At 43.3% G+C, this 19,508-nt stretch overlaps 1 protein-coding gene across 1 annotated transcript in view; it reads right to left on the reverse strand.

Annotated features, from left to right (window-relative positions):
* ARHGAP20 (Rho GTPase activating protein 20) overlaps positions 1-19,508 on the reverse strand; it is a 55,169-nt gene that overhangs the window by 4,309 nt on the left and 31,352 nt on the right. Inside the window, exons 5-11 of the mRNA XM_009999397.1 lie at positions 19,233-19,317; positions 15,298-15,375; positions 11,382-11,448; positions 9,300-9,482; positions 4,773-4,951; positions 1,554-1,715; positions 47-156 (exon numbers count right to left, since the gene is read on the reverse strand). Coding sequence (XP_009997699.1) covers positions 47-156; positions 1,554-1,715; positions 4,773-4,951; positions 9,300-9,482; positions 11,382-11,448; positions 15,298-15,375; positions 19,233-19,317 — 864 coding nt within the window. The remainder of the gene's footprint in view (positions 1-46; positions 157-1,553; positions 1,716-4,772; positions 4,952-9,299; positions 9,483-11,381; positions 11,449-15,297; positions 15,376-19,232; positions 19,318-19,508) is intronic.

Consider the following 19,508-nt stretch of genomic DNA (forward strand, 5'->3'; position numbering starts at 1 on the left):
ATATTAATTTACAGGAAAAGAATACAGTTAATATAAGCAACTCTACCTTTGGATGCTTTTTATCTTCTCTTCATTATTTCCTTGATCCATCACAGAGACCCACTTATCACAGAGCTGGGATGACAAAATGCTGCCTGGGATGTTGCGAAGAAAATCCTTATAAAGAGAAAGCAGAAGAAAACATGTGAACAGCTGCTCTGAAGCACAGGAGGGAATAAGCTGTGCAGATACGGAGGATGTATTGTGGGACAGTACTAGCTGACAAGCAGCTTGATCCACACAGCAACCAAAACCAGCAGAAAAGTATGAGAAAAATAAGTACTTTGGATTATGCATTAACATTTTATTGCCCTGTCCTCACCTTTTTTTGTCAAAACAATTATTTGGATGCTTCATTTGCTATTGCTGAACTAAAAAATCTGTAGTGGGACCAGTTATTTTGATGCTGCATAATGTTTGCCTTTATTTATCACTTGACTTAATCTGTATCCCCTGTTGCATCTCCTCAGCTGATACTCCAATACCACCAGCCCATAAGCACTCCAAGGCACTCTTACCTTCCTCCCCCTAATGAATCCCGTTTGGCAATGGAGGATTTGTACTAGTCATGGATAGTCTTGCTGCTCCTGTTTCCTAATATCTCAACCACTGGTGGGCAAGCTGTTGCAACTTGGGAAGAAACCCAAGTCCTAGCTTCCCAAACAAGCTGTGGTAAGCAAAGTTATGATGCCTGTGAATAACACACTTGTTCTTATGTCATAACTCTTCACTGTGATGAATGTTATGCAACTGCCTCTCAGTGAAACTGTTCTCATGGGATGAGTACTGCACATCAGCACTTTATACGGTGCAGCTGTCCTGCCCTAAATGCATGCCCTAAGCTCAGGAATAGGAAAGTAGCAAGTGTCACCCATGAAAACACATGGTAGCAAGAGGAAAGTCTTTCTGCAATAAATATATTGCACTGAGGCTGTTCTTGCTTGGGAATGGAGTTTACAACTACTTTTCATCAAAAATACACATGAACAGATGCGCTGTATATAATGTGAAAAGAAATCTGCTAATTGTCCTTGTAGCTGAAATTTTACTGAAGGCCTGGGATGCTTTTTGCACAAGCAACATTGGTTTTAATGTACAAGTCTGTAAGAAAGATAACCCATGGAAAAATTAATCCAAATATTTTGGGCAATACTATAACCTGCAAGGGTCTGTAGTGTAAATTACTACTGATGAGTAACAAAACAGATCTGCAAACTTGGCTTTCTAATATTTCATTAACTTTAAGCAGAGATAAAGAAAGTTCCAGGACTGGGTTGTAACAGGGACCTCAGCAAAGTTGGCAGCAAAACTAGCTCGCTAGTCCTCTTCCCCACTCTGATTCAGTGGTATCCTCTTCTGGAGATCCTCATAATTTTAATGTTCCAGCCCATTCTTCTTAATTCAGCCCACCAAGCCCTTTCTGGGCCTGTTCCTGGGGAAAAGTCCTACTCATTTGTGCCCAGGATCTGCACTGCTCTCACCCAAAAAGGGGGAAAGGAATATTCTTCACATACCTTAAATAAAGATGCGGTCACAAATATGGATTCACAGGTTAGATCCACTTCAACACCTGAATCAAGCTTCTCCTTGAGCTCTTTGCAGGTTTTTGCACTTCCAGAACGTCTGAAAATACCCTCAGTGGAAGGGCCCTCTTGGTAAAGAAGGTAAAGCATGTCCTAAAGAAAATTCAAAGGCAGAGAGGCTTTCTCAGAAATACATGTTATTGTCTACTATCATTAAAATGTGGTTCACCTAATGTATGGCACACATCTGACAGTGGCCTCAGCCAGACATCATGATGCAGGGAGACATGAAACCCTCACCACTCATCAGTGGTATCAGTATTTAAAATGAATAGAAAAAGAAGCAGATTCGTGACTAGCTTTTAAAATAACAGGAGGGCCTGATTTCTTCTGCTAAATAAGAGAGCAAAAAGAGCAGAAAAGGAAGTGCTGTAATGAGAGACCTCTCCTGAGGTAATATGTACATTATATTTTCCAGCTGCTTAACTCTCAGCAGCCATCCTGTGGGTTGTCTCTCAGATGTGCTGGTCACCTCACCCCAGGCCTGCTCCATGCCATGTGGAATTGTATTTGTTTCTTCCAAGGGGAAGTGTGTGCAGACAGTCTCTGGGATTACATGCATTCACACAGTGATCTGAGGACCAAGTTATCATAAGAAACAGCAAGAAAATGGATACTGGGAGAGCCTCTGTCGTCCTTAAACATTAACATTAATGCTTAAGCAGTGGGTTCTGGTGACTTTCCTAGACTGGGCTGTAAGGCAGGTCTTCCTGACACACACCAGTGCAAAGAAGTCTAATGGAACCTTTTTTTTTTTTTTTTTGCTTTTCTTCTTTAATGTTTCTTCCCTGTTCTTGCAGATGTTGAAAGCCAAGCATTCATGAAGTTCAACAAGGCCAAGTACAAGGTCCTGCAACTGGGTCAGCACAACCCCAGGCACAAATACAGGCTGGGGGAAGAATGGCTGGAGAGCAGTCCTGAGGAGAAGGACTCGGGGGTAGTAGTAGATGAGATGGCTTGACATGAGCCACCAGTGTGTGCTGGAGCCCACAGAGCAACTGCATCCTGGGCTGCATCAAAAGAAGTGTGGTCAGCAGGGCCAGGGAGGTGATTCTGCCCCTCTGCTCTGCTCTGGTGAGACCCCACCTGGAATAATGTGTACAGTTCTGGTGCCCTCAGCACAAGAAAGATATGGACCTGTTGCAGAGGGTCCAGAGAAGGGCCACAAAGATGATCCAAGGTCTGGAGTACCTCTGCTATGAAGACAGGCTGAGAGAGTTGGGGTTGTTCAGCCTGGAGAAGAGAAGGCTCTGGGGAGACCTTAGAGCACCTTCCAGTACTTGAAAGGGGCTACAGGAAAGCTGAGGAGGGGCTTTTCATCCTAGAAGATAGTGATAGGACAGGGGGTAATGGTTTTAAACTGAGAGAGGGGAGATTTAGGTTAGATACTAGGAATAAGTTCTTCACTAGAAGGGTGGTGAGGAACTGGAATGGGTTGCCCAGGGAGGTTGTTGATGCCCCATCCCTGGAGGTTTTTAAGGCCAGGTTGGACCAGGTTTTGTGCAACCTGGTGTAGTGGGAGGGTTCCCTGCTCATGGCAGGGGGGTTGGAACTTGATAATCTTTAAGGCCCCTTCCAGCCTTAATGATTCTATGATTTCCATTTTCTTGCAGGAATTTAGAGTTCTGCTGACAAAGCAGGGTGAGTCCCACAGCACAGGACCTTAGCACACGAACAAACACTTTGAAAATGTATTTTGAATAAAATACTCACAAGACAAAACTGGGAAACCTCTCTTAAAAGCAGTAAACCCAGACAAAATTACATGAATGAAGCTAAAGGTGTAAAACAATTCAGTGTGGCAATGGCTATGCCAAAAGCAAGTTTGAAGCAGATATATCAAGCATGCCTGCGGCGCTCTTCCCTGATATTTTTCCATCTCTTGCAGGTAAATTCCACACAGTCCCTCAGATGCAGTATTCTATTCTCCAGAGATTCTACATGAAATCAGAGGTAAGTTATATTTTGTGGCATAAATGCAGTGTTTAAGATTCAAAGCACAAAGTCTACCAAGCTGTGATCTTATGCTTAGTAACTTCTGGGGTTTTTTACAGATAAAAATTTACTAATATTTATGTTTTGGAGAAATTTCTGAAATGCAGCATTGGCTCATCTCTCAGACAGAGAGAATGAGAGACCAGGTTCCTACAGAGTCTGTCTCTGGAGGGCTTATCTTAATAACCTAAATTATAAAAATGCACACTTCCCCCCTCAAAAGAAAATAATAAACCCACACTAGTAAAAGACCTGGAAAGTCCTGGTATGATTTACCATTCAGGCAGTGATAAAATAGCACACCAAGCACAAGCTTAGGAGACAGACCATTTCTTCCTGCAATCTGATGTCATGCCACTGACCCCAGTGGGGTTCTGGCAAGTTGTTCCAGCCAAAAGTCAAGCTGTTAGGATGAGGGTCCAATCCTGCAGGGCTCACTCCCACTCTGTAAACACATCAGTTGCTGCATTGACTACAGGGCTGTTCTCAGTCCTGACCAAAAATGCCAGACACTGCCTCAATTATGCCTAGGAATGGGCTCTAGGAGAGCTTTTTTCATGTTCCTGTTTTGAGAGAACCAAGAGCACTAGTGTTCCCTGCAGACAGGATGAAAAGATGCTTCTGCAGCCTCTGCCTCCCCATCTACTTCTGCAGGGATGCACTCAGATCAAAAACAAGGACCCAGAGTGCTTGCCTGCCCTGGGATGCCTCTGAGAAAGGCTCTGAAACTGCCTTCTTAAGGGCAGGTAGCACTTGTATGCAGGCGTGGGCTGACTACAGGGGACAGTCCATGCCACATTTGTGGAGCTGGGGATTTTATGCAGATGGGAGTGGTTTAAAAAGTCTGTGTGAATGTGGCATTTATCTCCACTGTCTAAGTGAGGTTTAGGGAACCAGCCTTATAGCGTGGGCTATAAAGAAGAAATAGCCCATAGGAGCAGAATGATCACATACGTTTCTCAAGCTGTTCGATATTAACCAGGCCTGACCACAATGTATTTTAAAAACCCAAGTTCTTGCTGAGAACCACCAAAGAGGTTTCCTTCTGGTTTCTCTGCTTGGGTAATTTCAGTGTCCTGTTTACATAGTGTCCTCATGTTCACAATACAGAGAAATTCCACCACTGGAAGAGCCAGCCCTCAGCCTGGGACTCACCAAGAGGGGTTTGGGTAGGTTGTCATCCTCACAGATGGCTGTTAGCAAGAGGCCAAAGAGCTTCCCAGGAGTTGCAGATGCTGAGGAGAGGGTTGTGTTGTCCAAGTGAGTGCCTGGGCCACGCCAAAAGGCCCAATTGATGATAGATCTTTTCCTTTTAAATGACTTTTGGCTTAAGTCTGGGAAAAGAGAAAGGTGTTTATTAGAAGAAATGCATTTCAATTCTAATCCCAGTATTTGTTTTGCAGTGGTTGCTATGGTTTCAAAGGAAAAAATGCAATGAACTCAACCAACTCCTTGGCATTTGGCTCAGCCTAATCCACCAAGTGCATACCTGTGCTTGTGTGAGTGTGCATGGAATGTGCTCCCCTACCCCTGCTCTTAAGGGGAGCACCAAGACCTGCACTGCACTGCTGGACCACAGCATCAGCACTTAACTGCTAAGTGCTGGTTGGCAAACCTCAGCCCACTGACTTCACATGGAGCTGGACGGTACTAAATGACTCATTTCCCATCCACAGGTGCAAAACCACAGACCTGCTTTGGGAAAAAAATAATATAGAAACACCACTGTCCTCACCCTGGCTTTCTGGCTGGAGGCACCCTAGTTCCCCTGGCAATGAAGGAGAGCACCTGCTCTCCCCAGAAGCAACACCAGAGAATCAGCTAATAGGGTGAGACATTATTGGATCAGAAAAAGTTGCTGCCTTTGCTCTTCTCCACAAAGCAAGTGTATCACTAGTGCCCTCGCTCCAAGCATTTGCTGCCCATGGCCTGGAGGTGGTCCCTGCCCTTTAATCAACACCTTCCAGATGGCATTTCAGCATGCTGCCAACCTACTGACAGGCTCCATTTGTCTTCATTTAACATATTTCACAAGATGTCTAAAGAGCATAACTAACTGAAGCTCTTCCTTGCAGTGCATAGAAGAGGAATGACTGCTGTTAGGATACAAGAAGTCTTCTTTTCATCTGACCTTTGTCAGCATCAGCCAGTGTGAAAACTTCTTAACAGAATGAGATACCATTAAGGCTTGAGACTGTTAATGATGAAAGTGCTACATGGAAAATATATGTATTCTGCTATATGTTTCCTTTTCTAGAGGTTTTCAAAGCTGTCAAATTTCATGTAGCTGCTTACCTACACTGTGCACCCTTCTATTAGCTGTTTCTTCCATCTGGTCAAACATTTTGCTTTCTGCTGTTGTGCAGAGCAGAGGGTAGAAGCAAGGCTTGCAGAAGTATGGATTGTGGTATAATACCAGGTTTTTCTCTCCAATACTTTACTGCACTTGTCTTTTAGCCCAAACAGCAGTTTTTATTATGTGTCATTCCATTCTAGGAGGTCATGCTCCCTTTGGGAATGGGTGGAAGTCTTTTCATTAGAGGCTTACAGGATGAAATGTTACCGTTTAACTTGAAATGTGAACATATGACTGTGAAAGCCTGCTGAAAAATGCTTTTAACAAAAAAAAATAAGGACTATGTATGTTTTAAGCTGCCCAAAGCTTCGTGAAATATAAGCTTGGCAGTGTCAAAGGCTTTCCTTGACACATCATGTTTTGGGAGAACATAACTAACCTATAACTTTCAAAACAGCAATTTTTCTCTAAGATGAGCTGGATATTAGCACATAAATATGGTTTGCTTCACTTAGACTTTGATTCACACAACAGCAAATACATATTGGTGGTTTTTTTATGGTAATCTGGTAGATCTCAGTGGAAGCAAAATTTAAGAAGAAATAGTTTTGGAGAACAAGGAATAGCAGAAGTGAAAAAAAAAAAAAAGGTCTTAAAATTAGGAACTTTTCTTTGTGTCTCATTGTTTGCTTCACACTTAGAAGCCATAGCCATCACTGACAGTGTGAGCAGGGAGTAACTGCAACTCCTGCCTGGGACAAGAAGGAAACCTTCACTGGTGTTCTTCAACGCACCAGAGCAGAGACCAACAACTGATGCACAGCAATGAAATGCCATGTTACTTAGAACATTAACATGCATTGAACAACAAGAGAACAAGAAAAGTCCTCTTCATATCCCCTTTTCTAAGGGGGTTGAGAAGTCTTGCAGTAAAGAGTAAATGAGAAAGGGAGGATGTACACTTTTTTTTTTCTTGAACTTCTGAAAAGCTACAACATTAGAAGCCCAGCTCCCTCTCAGCCAAGACACACGTAGAAGATTGTACCCTCATACAGAAACATCAGTGTTGCACTCAGGGCCTTTCTCTGGTGCATTATTCTAGGTCAGACTCAGAAAAAAAGGAATACTGCTTTGGTTGCAGATCTTGTTCCGAGCTGACGGCAGCCTCACACCTTACATGCAGGGAATTTCTATTCATAGGTATTGTGCCAAGCGTGCAAGTGGCATTTCCTCTATTTGCAAAGTGATCAGAAACTTCTAAATAAAACCTCTGATCTCTTTAACAATGTAGCATCCTTCCTGACCAAATCTCTGTCAATTTTCGAAGACCTCCTTTCTGTATTGAGACCAACTGGCTGAAATTTTGCTTTCTCTTTTAACAGATGATTAAATAATAATTTGGATTACAGATTAGCCACTGACAACATTACCTAATGGCTATGTTTAACTGGTGGATGGCCATTCCTGTTATGTGCTGAAAGGCTGCAGGAGAGACAACAGAAACACACCAGTTCTTCCACACAGTATATTCTTCTGTACTTTTTTGAACCACCCTGCCAGGACAGCTGATACAATTACACATCACAGCTGGTATCCACACAGTTCCTTATTTGACATGACAGCCAGCTGTCAGTCATGTCTGCCTGTCAACACCTACAAGGCTGCCTAACCATGGTGCATGCTTGTAGAACTGGGCAGCTACCTCTTGCTGCCTCCAGAAGGGACTGCGTGTCCAGCACAGCGGTATCAGTGCAGGGAGGTGATGGGAGGGAGGACAGCACAGCATGTGTGGCAGTGAAATGTGGTGTCATAGACTCCTCTCCCTGTGAATTTGTCCTGTGGTGGTGTGTCTAGTGGTTACCTAACACCACCATGGATTTTGGCTTGCTGATCTGGAGATGAGCCTCAAGCCAGATCACAGCCTTGATTTGCACGCAGGTACCCTTCATCATTTTCCAAAACCACAACAGGTGAGCAGGAGTTAGGGAGAGCACAGTGAGCAGCCCTCTATGCAAGATCATCTGGTTTGCAAGCAGCCAGACATATACATCACTGTAAAAGCTTTTGTCTGATGGAAGTTAGAAAGGCGAATGGACTAGAAGACTTTCTCCCACTTTGCGCAGTCCCTGTGTATGACTTGCAGGCTGCCCCAGGCTCCTGCTGCCCCCAAGTCAGCCTGCCCTCCTGTGGCTTGCACAGCTCTGCTGACAACACATCTGCATTAGAACTTTACAGGCCCAATTTGCATTTCTATTTTCTCTTGCCAGTCAATGTCAGCTGCCAAGCAGGGCCTGTAAACCTAATCACACCCCTTTGCTAGATTGCCTCAGTCTTAAAATATGCCATGAACTAATATATGATACAAATTACTGGGAAGGGGGGGAATGAAGGCATGTGGAAAGGAAATTAATTTATATAAAATGTAATCAATTTCTGGAATAATTTGTAATAGACACTGGTATAGCCTCACGGTATTTAATTTTGAAAAACATTACGAATGGACTCTAGTCATACATCGTGGGAGATCTTAGCTGTTTGGGAGTGCACAGGATAATAGTGTGCATTTCATTTTTTATCATTACAGTCATTAATGCCAAAGTAGGGCAGAGTTCCTAATTGAGCTGAGTATGCCAGTGTGTCAAGCACAATAAAAACACACCATGGGATGCATCTTTGCCCTACTGAGTTTTTTGTCTAATGCCTCAACACTGTAAAGATCTTTGTTTGTTTTACTCATAAGCAGTGAGCAGTCATTGTGTCACTGACAACTGAGTGCAGAACAGAGAGAAGGCACTGATGTTTTTGCAGCATCAAGGCCAAACACAGAAGAGAAGATTATTGCCTTCATTTTACTCAAAGAGAACAGAAATAAAGAAGTTGTAGTTGTTCACTTCATCTAGGTACTCAAGTAGATGCTTAGGCTTTGCCACAGGAGGGTTCCAGTGAGGCGGGTGGGCAGTCCTAAGCACCTTGTTGAGATAAAGGATGCTGCCAAACGTTGCATGGGAATTCTGTGCTTGAGTCAAGCTGTGACTCCTGAACCGTTAAACCACCCTGCCTGCTACAGAGCACAGCAAGGGCTGCACAGCCAGTCTCAGCTAACAGACTTCCAAAAAGAAAGAAAAAAAGGCAGGAGAGAGATCTTGTCTTTCTTTTGCTGCTCACGGAACAACCATTTGACAGGCAGCTTGTCAAAACCTAACTTACACAGATGACACATCTACAGCAGCACACTCAGCCCAGGGAGATCTCCCCTGCACAATCCCCCGTGCAGCTGGAAGGTGCAGCTGCGTCCTCCTCTGCCCTTCCCACCCCCATCCTGGCACGTTCCCTCCCGGCAGCAGAGCCGAACCGAGCGGGCGCAGGGCCCGTGGCGGGACACGTACCGCTGAGCTGCTGGCCCAGCTCCAGCCGGCTGGGCTTCAGCACAAACTGGCACTGCAGCTCCTGGGGCAGCTGCTCCGTCAAGAAGGTCCCCTGAAGCTGCCTGGGGCAGGCACAGGGCTTTGATCCATGGGGCATCGCGTCGCGAATGTGGCTCATTTTAATGCCGAAGGGATATTCGTGTCCTGTTCAAAGAGAAATGATAATAATATGTGTTGCATTGACTGGAGACTTGCAGAACTCCATCTGCCTTGGTGGAAAGGCAGATTTTGCATGCTGGCCTGCAGAACTTTTCCCTCTCAGTAATGTCAGAATCAATGCTTTTCTGTGTATTTGCATGAGCATAAATCATACCCTGGCAGATACAGAGTTACTGTGTCCAGTGTAGTCAAACAGATGCAAAGGTAAAGTCAGACACAGCCCACATCACATAAAATACAAGTGCCTATTTTGGGATTCAATGTTTATTCTTTCTAGTGCTTTACTTGTGACACTAAAGTGTTGGTACTGGTTGCTTATATTGTTCTGGCCAGAAATGAGATTTTGCAAGCAGTCATCTGTCAAATTTTTGTTGAGCATGCAAAACCAAAAAATCCAGTGTGAAAGTGATCTTGCCTCCCCCTGCATGGTAAGTGCAGCAGCCATCAGCTCAGTCAAATGATACAATTATGGTTCCTGTCTGAGGCTGAAACAGGAAGGAAACGTTAATCACAGGGCTAATGCAAATGAGCTGTGCTTGGCATTAACCAGCATCTTTGGGAAATGCACAGAGGCAATTCATTGCCGTAGAAGCTTTCAAAAATGGCACCAGAGACTTGGACTTGCCTAAAGATCTGGGAGTTGAAATATATTAAATAAGGGTGCAATGCTAAGACATTTTAGTTAACTTGCACTTAGACCTGAACGCTGATAGTGGAAGAGATGTTATTTGATATTAGAGGTCATGTGAAGCTGAAGCACACTCAAAGTCTGCCTCTGATGTCTACCTATGATAAAAGCTAGCCTCACCTAATAAACCTTTGCATAAATAACAAGAACAGCATCAGTTTAATATTACATTATTGTTTTACAAAGATTGTGACCTGAATGTGCAGTGAGAGCCAGTCAGTTAGAAAGGCCTTTCCTATTTCTGAATTCTCAGGTTCTATGTTTAAAACCATGGCTTTTATCTGAAGAAGATACACATAATACTCTCAAAGTCTGGTATATTTCAAAGACAAAACAGTTTCCACTGTCTATAAGGTGCACAAGTTAGAGTTTTTATAAATATTAATGTTGTCTGACTCCAGCAAAGCACTTGTAGCTAAGGCTGCTTTAAGAAGGAATGCTAAGATTTACTGAGGTTAGATTTGCAGGAGGAAAACAGAAAATCCACCAGTATTTCTTGTTCTAATAATCTGTGAACTCATATAGCACAAGTCATGCCAGGCTTCTACAGGGGAGGGTTCTTTATAACAGGAAGGGATTTGTTCTCAGTGAATCATGGGCCAAAATCAAATCACTCCTTCCAATCACTTCTGAGATTTGGGTTGATTCCTGGGCAGGAAATGTTTCAAAAACCATTTTAGAAAGTGAATAAGCAATAATTTGCTCCTAATCAGAGGGGAGCTGTCAGCCAGTAAGAGAAATAAAGGTCTGGAAAGGACCTCTTGAGTTAGTTAACTTCAGTTGTGGAAGAACATAACATTTCTTAAAACTCTGCTGAGTTTTGCTGAGGGAGGGAGTAAACAATGTTATGGAAGTGTAGGAAGAAATATGGCAAAGCTGGACCAGCTCCAGATGAGGAGGTGAGTGGAGAGGCTGAATCTGTCGAAAAGATGAGGCTCATGCAGCAAAACTGGGGCAGAAAAAAATGAACTTTTTCAACTTCTCAGTGACACAAGCAGACAAGTGCTCTTCAAAACAAAGGATCAGCATCTGACCAAACTCCCCAAATAGATGAACTTGTGTGACAGGGAAGTAAGAGAAAAAATGGGAAAAACAGAACAAAAGAGGAAACTGCATTTCAGTCTCTGTATTTCTTGCTTCCTTCAGCACTAAAAACTGAGTGAATGCTGAAAAACAAAACCACATCAAGAACTTACCAATAAGAGGGTAAGGAGCATCTTCTCTTCCTGAAATTACCCACAGCTTGTAGTCTTTTTCAGAGCCCTTTAAAACCAAAATGAAGAGTAAGTTTGTCAGTCATTACAAACAGGTTTTATTAGGTTTCTCACAGTATAAGGATATTCTGCACCTTGCCAGAGGGGTCAAAGGCCCTCCCTTTTCTTTTGCAATACCCAAATTTGACATCAGCAAAGTTTTGGAATTGTGTCTGCCATGTGCAATGTAGTTTATGTGACCAAGGTCCAGCTCTGAGCAGTGAGAGGATCTGGAGTCCCTCATTTCTCAAGTGAGTATTTGCCTCAGTTCTTTCACTGCTGCTGGAAGCAGAGGGATGGAGGTCACAGCCTGCCAGGACTCAGGGTTGCTTCTGAGGCCAGACCAAGATGTGAGCCATGCCAGGCCATGTGGTTGAGACAGTTCCTGGCCCACATGCATCTCTGCTCCCAGAAGGCTGGAAATGAGGCAGCCCCCATGTGGAAAAGACCTCTGGCCCAAGGTACTGCTGTTGGCCAGTTTCTCTGTGCCCTACTTCTCTCTGCTGGGGCTGAGCAGCACCCAGCCCCCAGGAGAGAGGTCTGATCCCCCAGAGGCATTACAGGTAAGCAGCGGGAAGAGACAGCCCGCAACAGAGCATGTGGCAGGCAGTGGGCAGTGAGCTAAGGTTACTCTTCAGCTGAGAACCAGGTTAATCACATCCTCCAGGAAGTGCTCTGGCATGTAGGCACCCCAGCCTCACCCCAGAGACCTCTGCTTCATCACTACCCCAGCTCCTCTACATCCCCTGCAAGTGGGAGGTGCTCGGGCTTGCCAGAAAACAGCATCCTGTGCTCTGCGCTGGAGAGCAGGGCAGGAGGTCTTTGGCCTGTGACCTGAGCCCATGCTGATGATGCCAGGGCAAGGATAGCAGCCAAGGTGCTCCTGGCACTTAACACTGCCCCAAAATCTATTCTTAGGGCTGCCATTGGCTCTTTTGTGCAGCCCTTTTGTGTGGAAGGGCTTGGGAGGGCTGCATGGTGCTTTAAGACTGCTGAGTGAGTCTTCTTCTAAAATTTCCAGTGGAGAGGATAAATTTACAAAGGAGGCAATTTCTAGAGGACTGTAGAATGTGAACATCCTTGGTAAAAGCTGGGTAAAATTGCTGATTTGAAAGCAAATAACAAATATTGCCTTTAGCATAAATATACAAGTCAGTGTGGCAGTGTAACTGGAGAACAGTACATTGTTTTGGATATAACAGTGAGACAATAGAAATAAAAAGAATGACATTTAATCTAAACCACTTTCAGGACAAAAGGTAAAGCAAGTGGATAGATATACTGCATAAGAAGTGATCTATTAGACGTTAAATCTCTTTTCAGTGACAATGCCAAATTAGGAAAATCAAGATCTAGAAGTTTTCTGGCTACAAAAGGTGATAAACACTTCATGACAGTACTTATTTAGCTATAAAATTAAATCCTGCCTCCTTTTAAACAGATTTGCCCACTGTCCTGCATTGTCTGGACAGTGTCCCCAGAGCTCTTAAGACTCTTTCTACTCGCTGCATGCACCCCGGGTAATGCTGATACACCCAGCAAAGCCTTGGCAGTTTGCTCTCTGACTGACAGAGCTTTCTGGCCCATATTAGCACTGCTGTGAAGTTAGCTAGCAGGGGGCAGAAGGAAAATAAATAGGCTTTGGAGACATCTCTGATGCCTCAGGGCAAGCAGCCAGGAGCAAATAAATACAGCTCAGGAGCACAAGAAAGGGTATTTACTTTCCCTTTTAAATATATATATGAAAGGGTTCATTGCTGTGAGGGGGAAGCAGGGGAAGGGGAAGAGCTAATAAGCATGGTTTTAGGAGGCAGACTGCTCATCTCTCAATTGCTAATGTTGGTCTTTATGGGTTTTAAGAGGCCATTTGTCAGTATAGATGTGACTGTCCCAGAAAATTCAGCAACTGTGCTTATGGAGCTGGGAAAACCAAGGCCCTTCTTTCTGCCCCACTTGGTAATTTGGAACAGATGATCAATGTCATTTTGCACAAACTAGTTGTCATTTTACCAGAGAAACCACAGAGGGAAAAACCCTGATGTGTTAAACCAGAGTGAACTCAGCCAAAGTAATAGCCCCATTAATCACACAATATGCGAAATGTAGTTTTTATAATTGCCATTGAAAAGTCGTAGAGCTCCTTTCAAGTGGTTCTCTCTGGATATAAATAAAAAATCTTGAGACAGCACATAAGGAAAAGCTTCCTCACAGTCAGATCAATCCTAAGAGGGGGTTGGGTGCTTGAATTAAGCTATGCCTTAATTTATTTAGCTTCTTTGATTTTATTCCTAATCTTACTATATGCCTGTAATAAAAATGGCTTATGCTATGAAGATGTAGTGAAAAAATGTAGTATATTACTTGGACACACAATTCTGCAGGCAAGACTTCACTTCTTGTGGATGGCTTTCATTCTTTTTCCACTTGAATTAAAAATGTAAAGAGGAGGAATGGTTTGATTGTGATACATACAAAAGAACAGAATCCAAAACCTAACAAGTTCTTCCTCCTGTTTATCTCAAACAAAATATTCTCTTCCAATACTACCATTTTCCTGTTTTTTCTCTACATGAAAGGAGGAAGCACAATTGTCACCCATAAAATAGGTAAAAATTAAGCATATAATGATATGCTTAATGATAAAGATTTGCAGTTATAATATAGCATAGCTTTTTGGGTTTTGGTGCAAGCTGGGGGAGACAATCTGCAATTAAAATCCTAATTTTCACTCACATCTTATCCTTTTCACCTTTCAGTCCCTCCATCAACTCAACTCCAGAGCTACCTTAATTAGACAGACTGCTTCATCCTGAGCTCAGGCCAGAGCTCCAGCCCTGCTGTCAATGGGATGTCTGAGCCACAATAAGAAATTGCTGTGCCTGGGAAAGACCAAGCTAGCAGAATGGGCCCCTCAATGCATTTTGGTCTTATTTGGCCCTTCATATTCAGGGCTGTGGTAAGGAAAGACTTGTCAGATTCCATGCTATGAGATCAACATACACATAAAGAGTAAGACATTTAAAAAAATCTTGCTACCTGAACAGCAGACTGACAGGCCATTTAAAAAGCTGTCATCTAGGAGCTTCTATGACCATAGGTGTAATTTGGAGCCACATAGTGAAACAAGGAGAGAAATAGAATAAAGGAACCAGAATTCTAATTCCTGGCACTGATTCACTACTATGCCTGAGGCACTACCTTGTCTGGTTTAAAGCAAAGGGAGACAGTTGAGGCAGTACTTGGTTTACTAGGAATTGCTGCATTTACTTCGGGTACTACCCTGAATTCTTTTAAGTCCTGTAAAAGCCCTTCTCCAAAACAGTTTCAGGACATGCTTAAATTGGATACATTTGGATTCTGGGCAATCACTCAGTTACATTCATATCTCACATAACACTAAAAGTCCATGGATATCTAGAGTGCTTGATTTGGACACTTGAGAGCAGTGCTTGTACTTGTAATCTGGGGACACAGCAGATCATGCACGTTCGCACATTTTTAAACCAACTAACAAGCAGGTCAGTAGGTTTCCTGTACACACTGATGTATGGAGAAGGAGCTTTATCAAACTCTCACTTCTTGTGTCAAGATACCTCCTCTTAGGCAGCAGAAAAACAGCAACTTCAAACATGATGGAGCCCTTACAGGGATGAAAGACTTATTCAAAATTTTTAAGACACCTGATAATCTCTGGAGGTCTATATATTAACAAGGCACTTTTGCTTCATTTCAACAACCCTGAACTGCAATGACAAAGGATTTATTGTTCATATCCTAAAAACTGAAACAAGTGCAAAAGAAGACTTAATTTTAAAGGTCACTACAAAAAGATTCATTAAAACCGGTGTAAAGGACTCACATTAATTCCCAGCTGCTGCAGGGCCATGAGAATGACATCATTTGCTGTATCAACATTGGTTACACTTAGGGTTTTTGACTGTGAACACAAAAAAGGAGAAGAAGAAAGTGGCATTAAAATTTTGGATTTACGAAGAGTATCTAAAGTCTTCCTTGTTGGAAAAATTAAGAGTATCCTGTTAAAAGTTTATCTATGTAGTATAATTTTTGTATCTAGTAAAGATCCAGGAGTCTGAGATGGAGGCTTGATTCCTCTGCTTTGTCATGTACTTTCTGCATTTGCTCCGCACTTCCCCAAAGCTCCATCAGACAGGAGAGTGCCAGGAGTACTGAGAATGAGATTTCACATTAAAATATGCAAAAAGACACAGCCACCACCTGCATTTTAGATCCTGCACGAGGGAAATGCAATGGTTTGATTAATTTAAAAGCATGAAAGTTTCCTTTGAAAAAATCACAGTATAACAGAATGTTCAGGGTTGGAAGAAACCTCTGGAAACCATTGAGTCCAACCCCCCTGACAGAGCAGGACCACCACAGAATCTAGGGCAAATCACACATGAATGGGTCCAAATGGGTCTTGAAAGTCTCCCCAGAAGGAGACTCCACAGGTTCTCTGAGCAGCCTGTTCCAGTGCTCTGTAACCCTTACAGTAAAGAAGTTTTTCCTCATATTGAGGCAGAACTTTCTCTGTTCCAGTTTGCATCCATTGCCCCTTGTCCTATCACAGGGCATGACTGATATTGGCCCCTTCTTCTTGATACCCACTCTCCAGGTATTTGTAAACATTTATAAGATCCCCTGTCAGTCTTCTCTTGACTAAACAGCCTTTCCTCATAAGACAGGTGTTCCGGTTCCTTAATCATCCTCATAGCCTCTGTTGGACTCTCTCAAGTAGATCCTTGTCCCTCTGGAACTGGGGTGACCAGGACTGGACACAATGCTCCGGATGTGTTCTCACTAGGGCAGAGTAAAGGGGGAGGAGAACCTCTCTTGACCTGCTGCACACACTCTTCTCAATGCACCCCAAGATAACATTGGCCTTCTTGGCCACAAGGGCATGTTGCTGCTCCATGGATAACTTGTTGTCCACCAGGACTCCAAGGTCCTTCTCCACAGAGCTGCTTTCTAGCAAGTCAGCTCTTCATCTGTATGGGTGCGTGTTGTTATTCCTCCCCAGGTACAGGACTCTACACTTAATTCTTGTTGAATCTCATTAGGTTCCTCTTTGCCAAGCTCTCCTGTCTGTCCAGATCTTGTGAATGGCCAAAGGACCTTCTGGTGAATCAGCCGATCCTCCCAGTTTGGTATCATCAGCAAACCTGCTGAGGATACACTCTGTCCCCTCATCCAGGTTGTTGATGAAGATGTTGAACAGGACTGGACCCAGCACTGATCCTTGGGGAACTCCACTAGTTACAGGTCTTCAGCTGGACTGTGCACCACTGATCACTACCCTATGGGCTCTATTTTTTAACCAGTTCTCAGTCCATCTCATTGTACTTTTAGTGATTTTTTTTCAGTGAGATAAGAGGATGTCATATCAATTGTTAATAATTCCTGTAATTTTTTACTGAAGATCTCTATGGTAAGAAAATACTGCCCACAGGCTGTCCACCTCTACGTCATTTGCCACATTCTAGATAGATTTCTCAAAGCTAGATTTGGCTCAGTACCAGAAATGCTTCCCCTTGGTAATCTTTCATCCAGTTCAAAGGCTGCCACTCCAGCATCTTCTAGAGTCTGCTGATTGGCAGTTTGGAACAGCATGGGTCAGCAGAAACACTGCTTTCTGAAAAGCAACAGCCACCAGCAAGAAGTGCCAAGCTTTGTGTCGGGGGAAGTGTTGCTTTCCACAAGGCAGCCTTCCTAGAGCACCCGCTGCCTGGCTCCAGCACTTCCTGGGCACAGTTGGGCACTGCTCTGTACCTGGGCACGCGGGGCAGCACATCTCAAACACACCAGGACTAATGACTCCACCCTCAGACCCACCAGGATGTGGCAGCACCACTGCCTTCATCTTGCAGAGGCAAAAACAAGTGGGCAGAGTGTTTCCAGAGTGGTTTTTGCTTGCACCATCACACCCACACTGGCCTCAATTCCAAGCTGACAGGCAGCTCCCACGCATCAAGCACAAGTTACTAAACCCTCTTTAGAGGCAGCTGGTTTGGCCTCACTAACAAGACTGCACAGCTTTTGGATTGCAGCTAGTTCATGGCCAGCCTGAAGCCCTGGCAGAAGAAATACATGCCTGCTGCAATAAACTGCCCAGGCGTGCCCAGTGTCCCCAGGAAGGGAAGACAGCAGAGCTGGGATGCAAATGTCCACTGCCAGTACCAGGACAGTTTGCTGTACTCTGCTAACCTGTGTAGTGTATCAGTTTTATACTAGCCATGGGATCTTCAGGCAAAACAAACCCCTGACTATTTGCATTTAGAAAAGATCTGAGCTATCCATCTGTGTAAGGCTCTGATGGTAACAAGCTGCCATGGCAATCAAAGGAAAGTAGTATGAATACTGTGTATTTTGCTCCAAGATATATCTGAATGTTCATACCATAAAAAATTTAACATTTGCCTGTAGCAATGACATCTGGCTCTCAGGAGTAGGTCAGTACATTTGCATAAGTTTTGCTCTTGGCTAAAATATAATAAAATGGTTTGTGTCTTGTGTTCAGCCTTCTCTACCCTCTAAAATGAGATAATTCTCTGGGGCTTCTCCAGCTGCTGTAGCACAGGGACCACAGTGCCATAAGAACTATTTGCATGACAAAGTTTCCATCTGCTCCCCCACTGTGTTATTACTGATACTAGCCAGACTACAGTGCGTTGTTCTGTCAGGATCAGGAAACCATATCTGGCACATGAGCTAATTATAGCTAAGGAGAAAAAACATTTAAAAAAAAACCTAAACAAACCCTGATACAAGAGCACAACACCTGAATGCATGGATGATTTATAGATACACCTGAGCACACCTTGACCTGCAGTACTGCATTTGAACTATCACAATTCCGGTTATTGTTCATTAACATTTGCTGTAGCAACCTGGCAATTTTAACTATTAACATTTCCCTTAATTATGATATTTTGAAAAAAGGCAGACTCCTCTATGCTTACATCTCTGCAAACACAGAATTCTAAGTGGAGATTCACTGCTGGGTCAAGACTTCCAATGAAGTCTAACTTCTGTACACATTTCTCATGTCCTTGCAAATGCTCTTTAGGCTTCTAAGCATGAAATTGAGATCTTTAAAGCACAGTTAGAAAAAAAGGACAAACACATAAGGAGCAGAGGAAGAATGGATGGATCATCACTGAATGCTAGGGCACCCCTAGAGAACTGGCTAAATACAATAATTTAGTTTAAACTGGTTAAAATTACTCAGTAAAGAAGGTGCAAATCACCTTGTGGATGACCTTTCTTTACCTGTTTATCTTGTGCCTATGAATTTACCAGCATCAGTTTATGAAAAATCTGCTTAAAGCAATTTCATGTTGCTCATATACAGGGCTTTACTGACTTAGGAGCATGACAAGTAAAACATATTGCAACTCTGCAGAACTAAATGAAGGCAGCTGTGGGTTTAGATCAATTTTACAAGTAAAAAAAGGGTACATTGTACTGGCATCTCTGAAGATGCTTAAGCATAACTTCCGCTAGAAGTGTTTCTTGGGACTTCGCACTGTACAGTCTTTAGTTTGTGTGCCAGAACCCGTATTTCTTACCAAGCACACTGTCTTTAAAAAGAAACCTATGTATTGAACACAGGAAACAAATATTTCAGGGCTGCAAACACTGAGCCTTTCAAAAGGGCTGGATCCTTAAAGGAGTTTGCAATGCAAAGGAACCCTCCCAATATCCATAGGATCTACAGGTGACCAGCACTGATAGGTGATGTGGATTTAGGCTCCCATTTAACTCAAAAACACTTACATATGCACAAGTTCCCACATCCTTTGCAATTATCTTCAGAGGAATGCTCTTAGGATAGTCTTTTTCCTTCTCTTCTCTTATTCGACTGACAAAACAAGTACAAAACAAGTACATTTTTAATATTGTAAACGCAAACATCAAGACTGAGATTTAAATAGCAGTCAAGCAGTAACTGGGTAAGAGATTGTTTGCAGAGGTACTGCAGTGGAAAGATCTCTGAGGACAAGAAAGCAATCAGCAGTATCTGGAAGGGATGCTAACCATGGCCCCAGGAAT

The sequence above is a fragment of the Chaetura pelagica genome, unplaced genomic scaffold, assembly GCF_000747805.2.
Source record: "Chaetura pelagica isolate M959 unplaced genomic scaffold, ChaPel_1.0 scaffold85, whole genome shotgun sequence".
In the NCBI taxonomy this organism is placed as follows: domain Eukaryota; kingdom Metazoa; phylum Chordata; class Aves; order Apodiformes; family Apodidae; genus Chaetura; species Chaetura pelagica.